The sequence below is a fragment of the Mus caroli genome, chromosome 4 (assembly GCF_900094665.2).
Source record: "Mus caroli chromosome 4, CAROLI_EIJ_v1.1, whole genome shotgun sequence".
NCBI classification, from domain to species: domain Eukaryota; kingdom Metazoa; phylum Chordata; class Mammalia; order Rodentia; family Muridae; genus Mus; species Mus caroli.
Genome location: NC_034573.1, coordinates 127624212 through 127640740, shown reverse-complemented (window position 1 = coordinate 127640740; position 16529 = coordinate 127624212). Strand labels below are relative to the sequence as shown.

General features: G+C 52.4%; 1 protein-coding gene across 3 annotated transcripts in view; it reads right to left on the bottom strand.

The window, feature by feature from the left end:
• Ece1 (endothelin converting enzyme 1) overlaps positions 1-16529 on the bottom strand; it is a 104393-nt gene that overhangs the window by 14999 nt on the left and 72865 nt on the right. For all 3 annotated transcript variants that reach the window (XM_021160196.1, XM_021160195.2, XM_021160194.2), the window contains 9 exons: positions 15284-15405; positions 13892-14038; positions 13291-13356; positions 11868-12059; positions 7023-7165; positions 5818-5932; positions 3578-3688; positions 2820-2918; positions 2119-2196 (listed from right to left, as the gene is read on the bottom strand). In XM_021160196.1, coding sequence (XP_021015855.1) covers positions 2119-2196; positions 2820-2918; positions 3578-3688; positions 5818-5932; positions 7023-7165; positions 11868-12059; positions 13291-13356; positions 13892-14038; positions 15284-15405 — 1073 coding nt within the window. The remainder of the gene's footprint in view (positions 1-2118; positions 2197-2819; positions 2919-3577; positions 3689-5817; positions 5933-7022; positions 7166-11867; positions 12060-13290; positions 13357-13891; positions 14039-15283; positions 15406-16529) is intronic.

The following is a 16529-nucleotide window of genomic DNA, read 5'->3' as shown; positions in this document are numbered from 1 at the left end:
TAGGCTGGTGTGAGAACTCAGGCCCCACAAGGCCAGAGAGTGGAATGGAGAGCTCAGGTTCTCCCTTTGCCTTTTTTTTTTTTTTTTTTTTTTTTTTTTTTGATTTTTCGAGACAGGGTTTTCTCTGTGTAGTCCTGGCTGTCCTGGAACTCACTGCCTCCCAAGTGCTGGAATTAAAGGCATGCGCCACCACTGTCCTGGCTTGACTCTCCCATTCAAAGAGACCCTAGAACTGTTACCCAAGAGTGCCTGAGAGGGTCACGATGCTATGTGCCACCCTAACATAATATCACTTGGGACTTCAGCAAGACGATGTCCAGTGCTGACAGACATATTCTATGCCTGTCCTAGCTAATATGGTCAGTTTTTAAAAAGATTTATTTTATGTTGAGTACACTATGGCTCTCTTTAGACACACCAGAAGAGGGCATCAGATCCCGTTACAGATGGTTGTGAGCCACCATGTGGTTGCTGGGAACTGAACTCAGGACCTTTGGAAGAGCAGTCAGTGCTCTTAACTGCTGCGCCATCTCTCCAGCTCTCCAGCCAATATGGTAAACACTACTTGAAGCACTTTCAACGTGTTTATGTGGCTTTTTAAATTTAATGTCAGCCGGGCAGTGGTGGCGCACGCCTTTAATCCCGGCACTTGGGAGGCAGAGGCAGGTGGATTTCTGAGTTCGAGGCCAGCCTGGTCTACAGAGTGAGTTCCAGGACAGCCACGGCTACAGAGAAACCCTGTCTCAAAAAACAAAAACAAAAACAAAAAAATTTGATGTCATTGGGCTGGCGGGTACAGCTCAGCTGGAAGAAGGCTTGCCTAGTATGAACAAAGGTTCAGTCCCCAGCACTAAGCACGGTGGTGCATGCCTGCGATCTGAGCACTTGGGAGGTACCAGCAGGAAGATGAGAAGTTCAAGGTCAACCTTGGCTAGAGAGTCAAAGCTAGCCTGGACTACAGAAGACCCTGTTCCCGAGCCAGCAATAAAATAAAGATTAACTTAATTAAATAGCTTCCTGTGGGCCTGGAGCTGGACTCTATCTCAGAAGTGTTGGGGTATGCAGCCTCGTACACCCTGCAACACCCAGCTCCACCCTCAGACACCCTTCAACACCCAGCCTGGCTTCTTTGTCCCTTGCTCAGATGCGTTTCTGGCAGTCACTCAAGGTAGCTGATTTGCTGACAGTTCCAAGCGGCAGGGGCTCCTGCAATTCCCCCCTGGATGCCTGGGAAGAATGCTTCTTCTTTCCCATTAGCATTTCAAGGTCAAGGCCAAAGGTCCAGGCATTGGTGTGTGGGGTGGGGGCCTGGGGGGTGCAGGAGGATGTCTGGGAGCAGCAGGTGAGGGGTCACTTTGCTCACTCAGGCTTCAGGGTCACTAATTCTCCCTGTGCCTTTGAAGATCGACTTTCTTCATTTCTTCAAAGTAGTAATTAAAAAAAAATGTATGTGTACACGCGTGCACATGCAAGTGTGCTACTGTACACTTGTGTGTGACAGGGGTGGCCACAGAAGCCAGGAGGAGTCATACCTACTGGAGCCCGAGTTGCAGGACAGGAACTGCCCAGTGCAGGTGCTGAAAACCCAACTCTGGTTCTCTGTAAGAGCAGTCCGCGCTCTGGACCACCGAGCCAGATCTCCAGTACCTCCCTTAATCTTTGGATCTGTCTGTCTGTCTGTCTGTCTGAGATAGGGTCTACCTTATAGTCCAGGCTGACTGTGAACTTGCCAAGTAGCCAGAGCTGGCCTCAAACCCTGTTCCTCCCGCCCCAGCTTTTGGAGTGCTAGGATCAGAGATGCACATTGCCTTGTCTGGTTACTCCCCCCCTGTCCTTTTTTCTGTCCCATGGTGTTGGGGCCCCTCCCTGGAGCTGGCCATTCCTAGTGAGGCACAGAGCTTATGTTCCAGTAATAACCACCGAACAATGGGTGATGGTGGCTCTGGGGAGACAGGGGCTCCCACTGACCCAGGAACACAAAGGAACAGGGGAAACCTTCCCCATGCCCATATCCCAAAACCCCACCCCCTATCACGTTGGTACAGGCTGAGAGCCACCACCCTGGCCCTTCCTCACATGGGCATCAGGGAGTCTGAGGGGCATGTGGAAGCCACTTACGTCATTGAAGACTTTGTCCAGCTCCTTGGGGTCCATGATGAAGTTGGGGTAGCCTATCATGTTATAGATAGCATCCGCCTAGACAGGAGGGATTGGAGTCAGTCAGTATCAACTGATGCTGGCCAAGCCTACCCCAGCTCTGCCCCAGCTCTGTGGAGTCCAGCTCAGGGTCCGGGCCAAGGAGAGCCAGGGCTAGCCTCCTGCATCCTTAAGGATTCTGCATCTTTTTCCTGGAAGGAGTCTGGTAAATTCTGATGAAATGTCATTTCCTGTAGGCGAGCATCATGGTTTGGATTTTATGCACTGACACTGAGTTCTGAGCAGAACAGTGCTGAGAGGGGACTGGGTCACACAGCCTTCCTTGGTCCTCATGAATGACAGCCACAGTTGCAGGAATGAGTGAGGATGGGGGTTACTTACCACAGGAGCCGGCTCTAATGAAAGGGTTGGTCTAGGCTAGCCCCTTCTGGGGTGTGCATGTCCCTCGCCCTTCCCCCCACCCCTTTCTGCTATGAGATGTCTCCTGACACCATGGCACTGGAGGCTTCAGGATGCCTTGGGTCCCACCAGAGTCACAGGGCCCAATGGCACCCACACACGTGCTCACCGTCAGAGGCCCTCCCACCCACTTTCCTCCTGCAGACACAGCTTTGAATCTAGACTGGCAGCCTAGGGCCTTGTGAACTGCCAGGTAGCCTTACCTTCTCCTTGGCTGATCTCCGAGTCTCTTCATCCATCCATTTCAGAGTGCTCAGACTCTCCTCAAACGCCTTCTTAATCTCCATGATGATCTCGCTGGCCTGAGGGACGGATGCCACACCAGTAAGGGCTGGGCTCTGGCATCACCAGGAGCCCTGTGCCTAAGGACACTGCCGGTCGGTGCTGGGTCAGGAGGACTCATGTTTCCTACTACCCGTCCCCTCCTTACAGAATCCTCCCATTAACAGGACTGGGGTCAAGATGAGGCAGACTTTCAGGAAGTTGTCAAAGTCTCTGTTGCAGGACTTTCCAGAGCCTCTAACATGGACTGCGATTCCTTCTGAGAAGGCTAGAATCCATAGCCTTCCCCAGACGGACCGGAGCAAAGAAATCATTTTAAATGGAATGAGTTTGAAATCTAGGAAATCTGTTGTGGAAGGACAGTTTCTAAAAGGTTGTGATCACTCTGGAGATGAACAGCAGCAGCTCTGGAAGGTAACTTATGTCATGGCCTGACCTGGAGGTCAGAGCCACGTTGGAGACGCTAGAGAAGAGGGCAGAGGCACCTCAGAGCAGCGGGGGTGATGTGCTGAAGGCGGAGAGCCCTTGACTCTGGCTGGAATCTGTGTTAACTGCAGACTGACATTAGCATTATTAGTGACCACAGCTGGGGCTGGGGCTCAGTTGGTGGGGTGGTTGCCTAGGATGTGTGGGGCCCTGGGTTTGGTCACCAGCACCCCTAATCATGGGAGGCACGTACTATGTTCTTACTGTCCTCTGCAAAGGTTGCTTTCACAAACATGGGTCCCAGGGCAAAGCCCAGATTGTTTTCCGTGTCACTCACACAAAACTTCCAGCGGGGAATACAGGTCTGCAAAACATAGACACGGCTGTCAGTGGGGCACACACAGGATTGTACATGGGCCGAGCCCTCCTTCTCCCCACTTTCCCTCCAGGAACCGTGACACGCCAGGGGCCTGTGCTTTCTCCTGGCGCTTCAGAGATACGTTTTCTGACCCAGAGGAGGCTACTTTAGGCACTGAACAGAGAAGGCTCAGGGCTAGGAATACAGCTCAGTGACAGAGTGCTTGCCTGGCATGCAGGAAGCTGTAGATTCTGTCACCAGTACTGAAGGGAAAATAAGATAGGCATGGTGGCCTTGAGTTGGTGACCTGAGGTCTGCGGCTAACCTGGGCTACAGAGTAAGATTCCCCCCTTTCTCTTTTGGGACCTGGGGATGTAGCTCAGTTACAGAGTGTGGGATGCAAGGGGCCCTGGGTTCATGTCCCAGCTTCACATAATGCTAGGTGTGGGGCTGGGTATGGTGGCACAGGCCATTAATCCCAGCACTCGGGGGACAGAGGCAGCTAGATCTCTGTGTGTTCCAGGTCAGCATGGTCCATATAGTGTGTTCCAGGCTAATTAGAGCTACAGAGTAAGACCCTGCCTTACGCACAGACAGACACACAGACACATACACAACTGAGCAAGGTGGTGCATACTTGTAATCCCAGAACCGAAGAAGTAGAGGCAGAAGGACCAGGGTCACCCTTTTCAGATACATTGTAAGTTCAAGCCTTGCCTAGGCTACTTGAGATCCTATCTCAAACACACACACACACACACACACCACCCCTAAAAACAAAACCAAGATAAATTTCCCTCCAGGGTCTTGGAGCAAGTGAGGGCAGGTAAGGTAAGGTGGTTGGAGTGGGAAGTCAGTCACTCCCCAGCCTCCTAGCATAGCCCCACCTCCTCCTGCCTCCCAGAGGATGCAGGGAACTTCTACTTGAACAGTACGGAACCTTCCCAGGGGGCCAGAACCCCCACCCTGCTGCAACCTCCTGGAGAGACCACAGCTCCAGGACAGCAGAAGTCTTCTTTCTTCTCATGAGGCCTCACGTCCACAGGATGCCTGACCAGCATACACTACAGACAAGGTGGTGGCTGTGGCAGAGATCTGGCTGAAGCCCTGGGACGCCTCACTCCCACTCGCCCCTGCATGGCAGCCCTGGTGGACAGTGTGACCACACACAGGCACCCAACTCTACATAAACAACTGCTGCTTAGGGGGTCCTCTTCACCCTGAAGAGCTGGCAGTAACAGCCTCTCACACTCCAGAAAGCCTAATCCATATCAGCCCCAGACCGATCACAGTGCAAATCCCAGGCAGATGGGTAATCAAAATGTGGAGTACCCTACAGCAACATGTAGATAATAAAAACAACAAGGTCTTCCTCCTCCTCTTCTTGTTTTTTTTTTTTTTTTTTTTGAGACAGGGTTTCACCATGTAGCATTGGCTATCCTGGAACTCTCTCTGTAGACCAGGCTGGCCATAAACTTACTGTCTCTGCCTCCTGAGTGCTGGGATTAAAGGCGTGTACCATCACTATGCCACCAAAATACAGGGTTTTCATATGTGATGCATCAGTTGACACAGCAAGGAACAAGAGGCCAGCCTGGGGTACATGAGACCCTGTCTCAAGAAAAGAGGGCAGGGGAGACAGTTCAGTGGGTAAAAGGGCTTGTTGCACAAGTCTGACGACCTGAGTTCAATTCTTAGAATCCTCGATAGGAGAACTGACCCCGAAAGTTGTCCTCTGACCTTCACACACACACACACACACACACACACACACACACACACACACACAGAGTAAATCAAGAGAAAAGCGATGGCCCCCATCTGAGGATCACATGTCACACAAGGGAAGCAGCCATCGATAGAGCGAAGGGTCTATAAGCCACCTTTGCTCCCAATCCGTTTCGTTGCTAAGATACCTCTTTGCTCTTTGGCTCCGTGTGCTTACTTCCTGCTCACCTCCTGCTGGCTCATGTCCCCTCCTGGGCCCCCACAGATAGCAGCTCCCCACCCCCCCACCCATGTTCCCCCCCCACACAATGTCTCTCTTCAATCTCCTCCCTTAGGAGACCCACAGCCACTGCTGCACCGGAACCACGGTCTCCCTCATCCCTGGCCCATCACGGTAGCACACTCACCTTCTTCGTCCCATACATAACCTCCATGAACTTCTCGTCGGCGTCCTGAAAGCGCTGGTCCAGGAAAGAGCTTGTTTTGCGTACCAGGTTCCACATCATGTAGTTGTTGAGCAGACTGTGGTGACAGGACCAGGGAGAGTTCAGAGATGCCTGGGTAGCGTTCAAACTCCATTTCTGCCCCGGGCCTTCCTCTAGCCTGCCCATACAACTGCTTACTGATCTCTAAGCACAGGGAACATAAGCTCTTGAGGGTCAAGCCCAGCTCTTCCACCACAGAAAACCTTTGGTATTTAATGCAATTGCTTGTATGCCGTTGGTACTCAATAAATGTCATTGCTTGGTGACTCCATCCCAGCTAGACTCAAGGTTCCATGATTGGCAGCTCCATCTGCCCCATCCCCAGGGTACAGGAAACCTACCTGTGCCTCTGCTGTGCTTGCAGGCCTCACCTTTGACTATTTAATCTAACCACTTGCCCAGGACAAGGTAAACAAACACATGTATACACACGCGATGGAATACTACTAAGCCAGGAAAAACGTCTGCAGCATTGGGATCTTGTGAGGGAAGATGACAGAGGCCATGGGTAAAACATCTACTCTTGTTCACAGGGGGATGCCATAGATCAGGAAACCGCTTATGTATACGTATAAGCACAAATACACACAACCTAGGAACTCCTTTTTAAAAAAGGATTTATTAAGTGCTCTATCTGCAGATACACCTACATGCCACAAGAGGGCACCAGATTCCATTACAGATGGCTGTGAGCTACCACGTGGTTGCTGGGAATTGAACTCAGGACCTCTGGAAGACTGGCCAGTGCTCTTAACCACTGAGCCATCTCTCCAGCTCCTAGGAGCTCCTTTTTTTCCTTACACCGTCCAACACTTTCACCTTTAAAATTTAAAAAGTGTCCCCGAGTGTTAACTGAAACCGGTACCCAGTATTTACTGGGTCTCAGGACTGGCCAGGACTTCCTTTTCGTAACTCTTCTACCTCTCGCAGCCTCACCATATGGTGGGAGAGGGACCCAGGGGAAGGATGACAGGAGGAGCTGGGATTCGAACCTGTAGTCAGATCCAGGAGCCTCCCACAGAAGCCCACCCAGGACTCTTTTTCTGAGACTGTCACTTTTCCCCACCTGGCCTGAGGAAGCCATCCCAGACCACCTTGTTCCCTCAGCACCTGTGTGTCGCCGTTACCATTTGTCGGTGTTGTTGATGAGGGTGGAGACTTGTCTCAAGTATTCCTTGTCGTAGACCACGATTGGCTCAGACTCATTGATCTCCACTGGGTAAAAGATGGTGTTCAAAAAGGGTAGCCAGTTGATGGCGGGTGCCAAGGTCTGCAAGGGAAGAGGGTAGTGTGAGGGTAGCCAGGGCACTTCTACCTCAGCCCATGTCTCCGGCCATTCCTCAGAAGGCTTTGTGGCTTTCTGACTAACGCCAGGTATTAATGATGTTGTCCTGCCAGAGTACAAGGCAGAGAGAGCCAGGGCCGGCTGGCCAGAGTGTCTGTCTGTAGCAGTTTAAGGAGCCAGTGACAAGACCAAAGGGTAGGTGACCCAAGTTTGGTTCCTAGCACCCACGTCAGGAAGCCCACAACCACCCGTAGCTCCAGTTCCAGGAGATCCAACACCTTCTTCTGGTCTCTGTGTGCATCTGCACAGCCATGTACATAGCCTGAAACACACACACCACTAAAAACTTAAAAAAGAGACCTCATTTCAAAGCTGGTGCAGCAGAAGCCAGCGGCACTCGGGAGGCAGAGGCAGGGGGATTTCTGTGAGTCTGAGGCCAGCCTGGTCTACATAGCAAGATCCAGGCCAGCCAGAGCTACACAGTGAGAGCCTGTCTCAAAATAAGTAAATAATAAAAACTGGGGATAATTGTGCCCTTTCTTTGGGCAGGACCATTTGGAATTATATGCATGAATCTTTTCCAATGCACGTGCCACACCCATGGGCTTGATGGCTACCACTGAAACTTGTAATTTCCTTGTAGTCCTACTTTAAAAAAAATAGCAAGAACCTCATTTGAAGCGCTGGGAATAGTGGCACGTATCGCCACATCCGCTGTCCCCATTACAAAACTTACATTTAAGGTTGTCAGCTTGGTACAGGAGCCATCACCTGCTGAACTAGCTCTGGACCATCATATGAATTTTTTTTCCCCGACAAAGTACCGCTATGTAGACCAGGTTGGCCTTGAACTTGAAGTGATCCCCCTGCTTCTGTGTCCTCCTAGTGGGGCTCACCTTAAGCATGAGTCCAGCTGTGTGGCTTTAGACTCTCACTGTTTTGTGTGGCCACCCCTCCCCCTTCCAGCCTCAGTTTCTCAGCATTTTACCAGGCTGAAAAATTCTACTCCCTATTTCCCAAGTCCCCAGGGGTAGAAACCACACCCACTCTGTCTTCTACCGCTCTCTACTGCCCGAAGAACTTCAGATAACTGAACATAAAGAGTTTCGGTTCTTGTAAATTTTTTTTCCCCTGATGCTTGGGATTGAACTTGGGGCTTTTAGACTCAAAGCCCTTTCACTGAGCTTCTGTCCCCACCTCCCAGCTCCCAAGGCTTGCCCTTTTGTAACTGGCCGACTTCACTTAGCACAGTGTCCCCGAGCAGGGTTGCACAACGTTGGAATGGTCAGTCCAGCCCCGTGTCACCTACGTGCCCTGTTATTTTTAGAATGCTGCTTTTCAGAACTCTAGGTCTTTCAGGGCGACGGAGACTGTTTCAGCATCATAGGCCCCTGACTCTTAGCCACTGCGCCATCAATAGCAGCCATTCCGATGGCTGTTCAAGTTCCGTCTCGAGTGGCCCTGGGCTCTGAGGAATGTCAGATTCTGCTCTCATTTCCCTTGAAGAAGCAGAAAATGTCAAGTAGATAAAGAAAGTGAGGGACACCTGAGCTGTAAAAGCCCTTCCTGTGGAAAGTCAGGTGACATTATGACGTCCCCCTGTCAAATCAGAGCACAGCAGCACACAGCTTGTCCCTACGACCCTTTGCATAACAGGTAACTCTATACCTGAGGAATGGTGATTTTCCCAAGGGCATGTGTCGGCTGGAGCCTGTGCAGGTCTACAAAGTGGGTTCAGTCACCTCCGGGTTTATTTTCTTGTAAGCGGTGTTAGGGATTGAACTTGGCTCCCACATGCTAAGCATGTGGGCTACACCCCTAGCACCCTGCTGCTGGGTGTCAAAGAGCATCTCCGCTACTGCAGGAGAGAGCAGATTAAAGTTCCCAGCCAGTTCTCAGCAAGGGGCTGATTTGAGCCATTGACATCGATGCTGAGTCTTCCCACCAAAGCTGACTGTAACTGGGCTGGAAAGGAAAACAGCACAGTGGGCAGCCGGCCGGTGTGCCACAACACATCCCTGCTGCCAGGGAGCAAGAGATGTGAGCCAGAAATGAGCAGACTTGACGGTGGTCTCCAGCAGGAATCAGTTCGTGGATTTAGAGCCACTTCACAGACTTTCTCTAACGTGGAGGAAAGAAAAGTCCCACCTCCCAGAGCTGCCTGCTTTGCCCTCTGGAAATGGCCTGCCCTGTACCCAGCCCCCTGGCTTGCCCTCCCTGCCCCGCTTCTGGCAGATCCTCTGCCTCCGGGTGACTACAAGTTGAGAGATACACTCATGAGATCTTAACGGCTCAGTCATCAGAGCCACCTGATGGCAGGATCCTCTCGCTGGCCAAGACCTGGGGAAAACGGATACCTTTACAAATGTCACTGCTCACATAATTTGTGAGAGCCACGTGTCTCTGGAACCCTCTGACAGAAATGTCAATGGTGAAAATCGCTATGGTCTCTGCACAACCTGGTCCTATAGGGTGAGCAGATGTCACCCCTGGAAGTGCCCCGGCTCTGAGGTGAGGAGCCGTGGGTGAACACTAGGGTTTTTTAAATTTCCAGCCTCAATTGCTTCAGTGATTCCTAGCTTAACATGTTTCCATAGCGATGGCTGTTTTAGTCAACTGGGCCACTCTGCCGTGACTCAGTCCCCCTGAGGACACTCAGAAATTCTATTTTCCACACTTGAAGCCAAGGAGCCCTGCTGAGTACCAACCAACTCAAAGAGGCTTGGGAAGCCCTGGCGCTGGGGAGACAGAGACAGGAAGATCATGAGGTTTCAGGCCTGTCTGTGCTGTGTAAGACCCTGTCTCAAAATGACCATGGCTGAGGGGGTCATATACACGTCCATCTTATTCATGGCGTGAGCTCAGGCAGTGCCTGAGCCCAAGCCCAGGCTAGCCCTGGTAGGCTGCTCCTCTAAAGGACCCCTCCCACCCGAGCACCGCAGAGCAGTGAGTATGCAGAACCATTTGCCTTTCTTCTCCCTTATTCTGTGGAAGAATCACTCAAAAGTTCGGGGGAGAGGAGGAAGGTGTCTCTGGTGACCACTGGGTGACGTGTTCAAGGGCTACTGTGTCCTATACCACTCTGGGCATCAATTTGAACATCAGGCTACTGCAGGGCCACCATGGTAAGACCCGAAAGGCTGGAGCAAATTGAATTATGACATGCAAACAACATCTCCGTCAACCTTTTAGCCTCAGAGAGGAAAACAGTGGCAGATGGTGCCCAACACCGACTACCTGTCTCCATAACAACCGGTCGGGCACCACTTCCCCTGGGAACCTGCCGGCAGCTGGCAGCTGCGAGAGGCCTGAGTGGGCTGTGGCACCTCCTGGGACTCTTAGGGCCTAGCTGAAGTGTGCCAACCATTACACGTGAATGCATCCCTAGCCTTTCTTACCCAGGCCTAGAGCCCAGCTTCTCTTCCTCAAAGCCTTTAACAGAGAGACGCAGACTACTTCCTACTAGGCAGGCTGGCTGGGGATGGGGGGTGAGTGGGTGGGGGGTATTGGGCATGGAAGAGCAAGCCCTTGTGCACCCGAAGGAAGGAACCCATAAAATGTACTGTCCCCTCTGAAGAAGGGACAGACGGATGGGAGGTCAGCTGACTGGTTAGATGGGAGGACTACGGAAACATGGTACTGAAACTCTGACACAGTCATGGTGTCCCTCCTGACAAGAGCAAGGCTCAGTCAACAATGCCACCTGAGAGAGGTCCCTCTCCCGTTGGGGACCTAAGACAAGGCTGGCCAGCAAGACAGACAGCAAGACAGACGGAAATAGAGAAACCGTCAAGCCATCAACTGAGGATCCCTGAACCCCAAGCAGTCACAGAGGGGTGGGAGTGGGAGTGGGAGCCTGGATTAACTACAGAGGAGATGGAGTGGAAGGGGGAGCCTGGACAGAGGGGACAGCAGACCTCTAGCTATCAGGTTCTCACACCAATCAGGTCCAAGCGGCAGTTACAACGCAAGGACATGTCACAGTCCAGGAAGCCAACCAGCTCCTCTGTGACTCGGGAGCCTCTGGTCCTAACCATGCCACTTGGCTGCCCTGCTCAGAAAAGGCAAGAGATGTAGCTCAGTCCGTAGAATGCTTGCCCAGCAAGCAGAAACCCCTGGTGCGTGCCCAGCATCCCATTAAAAAAAAAAAAAAGCCGGGTGTGGTGGTGTACACCTGCAATCCCAGCACTTGAGAGACAGAGGCAGGAGGACCTGAGACAAGGCCATCCTTGGCTACACAGTGAGTTCACAGGCAGCCCAGATACATAATACCTCTATCTCAAAACAGTAAAATAAATGAATTAAACTTTGTAGGAATTTTTCATAAAAAAAGAAAAGGGAAACACTATAGCCTACATCTCTGCAGTGTTCCCACCTGCAGTGCTCTGTGACAAGGACGGGGCACGTGGTACAGGAGAGGGTGGAAACATTCCATCCATGGGAGCCGTGATCACCACCAATTTCAGGGAAACGTCTCAGAAAGCCGCCTCGCTTAGGCATCCGTTCCTACCCTCCTGGTCTTTACTGGGTGAGGGTCCCTCCCTGAGCCTGTCTAACCACCTGTGACCGGGTAGATCAACACCCTTCTTTATCAGGTTGCTTCAAGGATCTGGTAAGGTGGGTGTATGGCGTGGGTCCCCAGAGCCTTCTGAAGCCCTGTCCCTGGTACACCGCGTCGTCGGCTTACCTGCAGCTCGGCAGCCGTGACTTTGTGGTAGATGAGTTCCTCATCCCTGCGCTTCTCCTGGGGGATGGTGATGTTGGCCAGCGCCGTCTCAAAATCCAGGATCTGCTGCATCTGCGGCCGGATGGTGTCCTCGTCCCCACCGCCCAGTAGCTTCCCCAGCTGGACCATGTAGTTCAGGTATCCAGTCAGGACCTGTAGGGACCAGCACGTCAGTGGCAGCCACCTGCTGCCCTCGGTGCCAGAGGAGGGCAGGACAGGCTGCAGCCCAGCGCACACAGTCAAAGGCTCTGCCTAGAAAACCCACATTTTATCTTACGGAGACAGGTCTCACTGTGTGGCCCCGACTGGCCTAGAACTCACAGAGAGCCAGCCACCTGCCTCTCTCTCCCTCAAAGTGTGTGCCTGGCTTGCTTTTTTATGTTTGAGACAAGGTTTTACTCTGTAGCCTAGGCTAGCCTGGCACTCATGGAAATCCTGCTTCAGTCTCCTAAATGCTTGGATTACAGGCACGTGTCAAGCCAAGCTTCTGAAACTCAGGCTTGAGTTGGATGCTATGTCTGTCCACTGTCTCCCCTCCGCCCCTAGAGTTAAAGTGACGTGCTTCCACATGTCCTAGGGTGGGACAGGTGGCCCTGCTGTTCTGGCCCACCTCTGCACAATACAGAATTCATCTTTGTGTCTGTTTGTGCGCGTGTGCACACACACACACAATGAGTGTGGGAGGGTGCTTGTGCGTGTACACAACACACACACACACACACACACACACGATGGAACTCAGGTTACCAGGTTTGCGTGACAACGGTCTTTGCCTGCTGAGCCACCTCGATGGCCCAATTTTTAGTCTTTTAACGAGCCTGCTCTGAGCCACCGGCCACTTTGTGTCCCCTGATCTGAGTCAAGCCCTTGCCTTCATGTCCTTCAGCTGCCCCTCTGCTAACCGTGTGAGGCTGAACCTCTGGCTGGGTGATCAGCCAAGTGGGGCTTGCCTCTCCTCAAGCAAGGTCCCTGGGGACCATCTCGCCATCACTGGGCACTGAGTGGGCACAGGGGGAATAATGGGGCTGGCTCCACACACTTCATGGCTGTGTGACGGCGAGCAGTCACTGAGTGTCTCTGAGCCTCCCAAGGCAAGATGAGAGTCTTATCAGCTTGACAGAGGTGAGGACCACAAAAGGCCTAGTACCCACAAACGCTGGCGGCTGCCGCCATTGTCTTCTTTAGAGAAGGGATAAGTGTTGCCTCCTGTACCTGCAGCACCTGGCTGTGATGCTGGATGCTTGGGGACACCACTCGCGCCCCCTCTCAACCGCCCCAGGGCTGCCCGTTGGCCTTCAGGAAACTGAACTCTCTGTAAAAGCCAAGTTTCTGAGGCTTCTGGGATAGCTGGGTGTGCAGAGCGGGGCAGGCTGGGTAAGTTTACCTTTTCATTCTCTGTCTTGTTCAGGTAATAGTCTCTGGAGGGCAAGCCAAGGCCGGACTGGTCCACCTGCAGAGGGATTTGGGGTGAGTGGGGAGGCTCCCTGCTTGTCCTCTGCCTTCCCTGGGGCAGGTACCAACAGGAACAGGAGAAGTTGAGAGCTACTACTACCAGCATATCCACTAAAGGACCAGGGACGAGACAGGCACATTTGCCCCAGTAGAACTGCAGAACTGCAATGGGATCTGGAGCAGATAGTAATGGTGAGAAGCCTCCTGAGAGTTGGTCAGGGAGGAGAGGAACATTCCAGAAGGTTACCACAGAAGCCTTCTGCTCCAATCTCGACATACCTCATTTCAGGTAAGAGTTATTATACTGTGTTTGGTTGACAAGGAAATTATAGTTCAGAGAGGCTTAGCCACTTGCCAAAGGTCACACAGCAGGTGGGTAGTATGGATGGGAGAGGTGAGGTGAAAGCAGGGAGAGATGGACTCAAATCCATTCCAGCCAGAGCTACAAAGGCCAGGAGCTGTGGCAGGGGAGCCAAGGGTGTCTGTCCCCAGTCATGTCCAAGAGTTTACATCACCTCCGTGGCTCAGCCCACCTGGATCACATTGCTGTTGGAATTCTTGGAGTCCGCGCTGACATAGACAGAGAAGAAGGGTGAGGTGCGGTAGTGAGCTGTGACCACCTGCAGTGTGTCCTGGAAGTTGTCCTTGGCCCAGGGTCCTGTGATATTCCAGCCTCCGAGCTGTGGAGAGAGAGCAGACAGAGGTGATGTGTGTGTGTGTGTGTGTGTGTGTGTGCGCGCGCGCGCGCGCGCGTGCTACAAGACCTTCCCCGAGGTGAGCTGAAGCAAAGTCCTTTGAGGGAGCAAAAGTGGCAAGAAAGTGTTCCCAGCCACCGCTTTCTGTGCCAGGAAGCCTGGCTAGCCTTGGCTGACCTCCCTGAAGGCCACCCAACAATGTAGATGCACTCAGAGTACACTGGTTGGGGCAGGAGGCTATCGATGTAGCTTGTTTGGCAGAGTCCATGTGTTGCAAGCACAATGCCCTGTCTCTAGTACTGTATAAAACCAGACATGGTGGTGACACATGCCAACAGCCTCAGGACTCAGCAGGGCAAACCACCAGGAGTTCAAGGGCATCGCTGGCTACAAAGGAAGTTTGAGGCCAGCCTGGGCTATGTGACTGTGATAGTTTGTATATGCTTGGCCCAGGGAGTGGCACTATTAGGAGGTATGGCCTTGTTGCAGTAGGTGTGTCACTGTGGGTGTGGGCTTCAGACCCTCGCCCTAGATGTCTAGAAGTCAATCTTCCACTAGCAGCCTTCAGATGAAGATACAGAACTCTCAGCTCTGCCTGCACCATGCCTGCCTGGATGCTGCCATGCTCCCGTCTTGATGATAATGGACTGAACCTCTGAACCTGTAAGCCAGCCCCAATTAAACGTTGTCCTTATAAGAGTTGCCTTGGTCATGATCTGTTCACAGCAGTTAACACCCTAACTGATAGAGTGACCCTGTCTCAACACACACACACACACACACACACAAAGCAAAGAAGAAACAGATGAACGACTTATTAGTAGTCAGCAGGGTCTACAGAGAACTATTTCCGACCAAGAGTCTTAGGGTACTTCAAGACCATCACACCCCTCCACATACACACAGGACCAGAAGAGCAATAGAGAAGGATTAATCAGTACAGTCCCTGCCCCCCACCTAGACACACACATGCTTGTCCCCGGCAGATGCAGACACACACCCTATTCCACCCACACAGACAGATCCACCCACACAAAGCCATGCACACACATGCCCAGGCAATCCCAACACCTGCAGTAGACAGACAGACAGACAAGACAGACAGACGGGCTCTGAGTCCCAGCTGGGCGTGGTGGCTGGAGGTGTGAGGTGTAAGATAAGCTGGAGGGGCTGGCAGGAAGCTCATCGGAGGGAGACTGTGGCCGTCCGTCTGCCCACCTGAACACCCACCTTCTCAATCAGCTCCATCAGGGGCTTGGCCCGAAGCTCCTCGATCCTAGTTTCGTTCATGCACGCACGGTAGTACACTTGGGCTTTTCTCTCTGCCTCGCTCACGCTGGCCGTGGCATTTTCTAGAAGGTCAAGAAATAACAGAGTTGTGTCTCAACGGGGTGAGTTCTTCCTGGATCCTCAGCGCTCCCAGCTGTATGGAAGTATCCCGGTAAATGGCTGTCCACGGAGGAAAAGCCTTGTCCTAGGGCTGTTCTCAAGTACCTCCGTGTCCCGGGTTTCTTCTCTCTGCAAGATGACCTTACATAGTTTTGTGTAAACTTGACACAAGCTAAAGTCATCTGAGAGGAAGGACCCTCAACTGAGAAAACGCCTCCATAAGATCGGGCTGTAGGCAAGCCTGTAAGGCATCTTCTTACTGATTGATGGAGGAGGACCCAGCCCATTGTGGGTGGGGTCAGCCCTGGGCTGGTGGTCCTGGGTTCTATAAGAAAGCAGGCTGAGCAAGCCATGAGGAACAAGCCAGTGAGCAGCACCCCTCCATGGCTTCTGCATCAGCTCCTGCCTCAGATTCCTGCCCTGAGTTCCTTCAAATGCAAAGCTGAATAAACCCTTTCCTCCCCAACTTGCTTTGGGTCATGGTGTTTCATTACAGCAATAGTAACCCTGACTAAAGGGTGTACCCACCCGGCAGGACTGCACGGGGCCCCAATCCCTTGCCTGGAAGGTGGGAACCCTGCCTAGGTTTTCAGCTCTCTGATGTCCTTGCCAGGAAGAAAGGCAGGAATCGGGCTTAAAATATTGCATTCATTAGCAACTGACTCCCCTCGTCCTCCAGAGGGGACTAGAACCACCAGGTACTGCTGGCCAGGCCCCAGAAGGTGTCTCTCACCATCCACACCTGGCTCTGGCCATGACCCTGAGGGGCCGTGGCCAGCATCAGAGACAGAACTCTGTGCTCAAGAATGAGCCTGGTGGGGTTGGAGAGATGGCTCAGCAGTTAAGAGCACTGAGTTCAATTCCCAGCAACCACATGGTAGCTCACAACCATCTGTAATGGGACCTGATGCCCTCTTCTGGGTAGCTGAAGACAGCTACAATGTACTTACATATAATAAATAAATAAATCTTTAAAAAGAAAAAAAAGAGCCGGGCATTGGTGGNGCACGCCTTTAATCCCAGCACCCGGGAGGCAGAGGCAGGCGGATTTCTGAGTTCGAGGCCAGCCTGGTCTACAGAGTGAGTT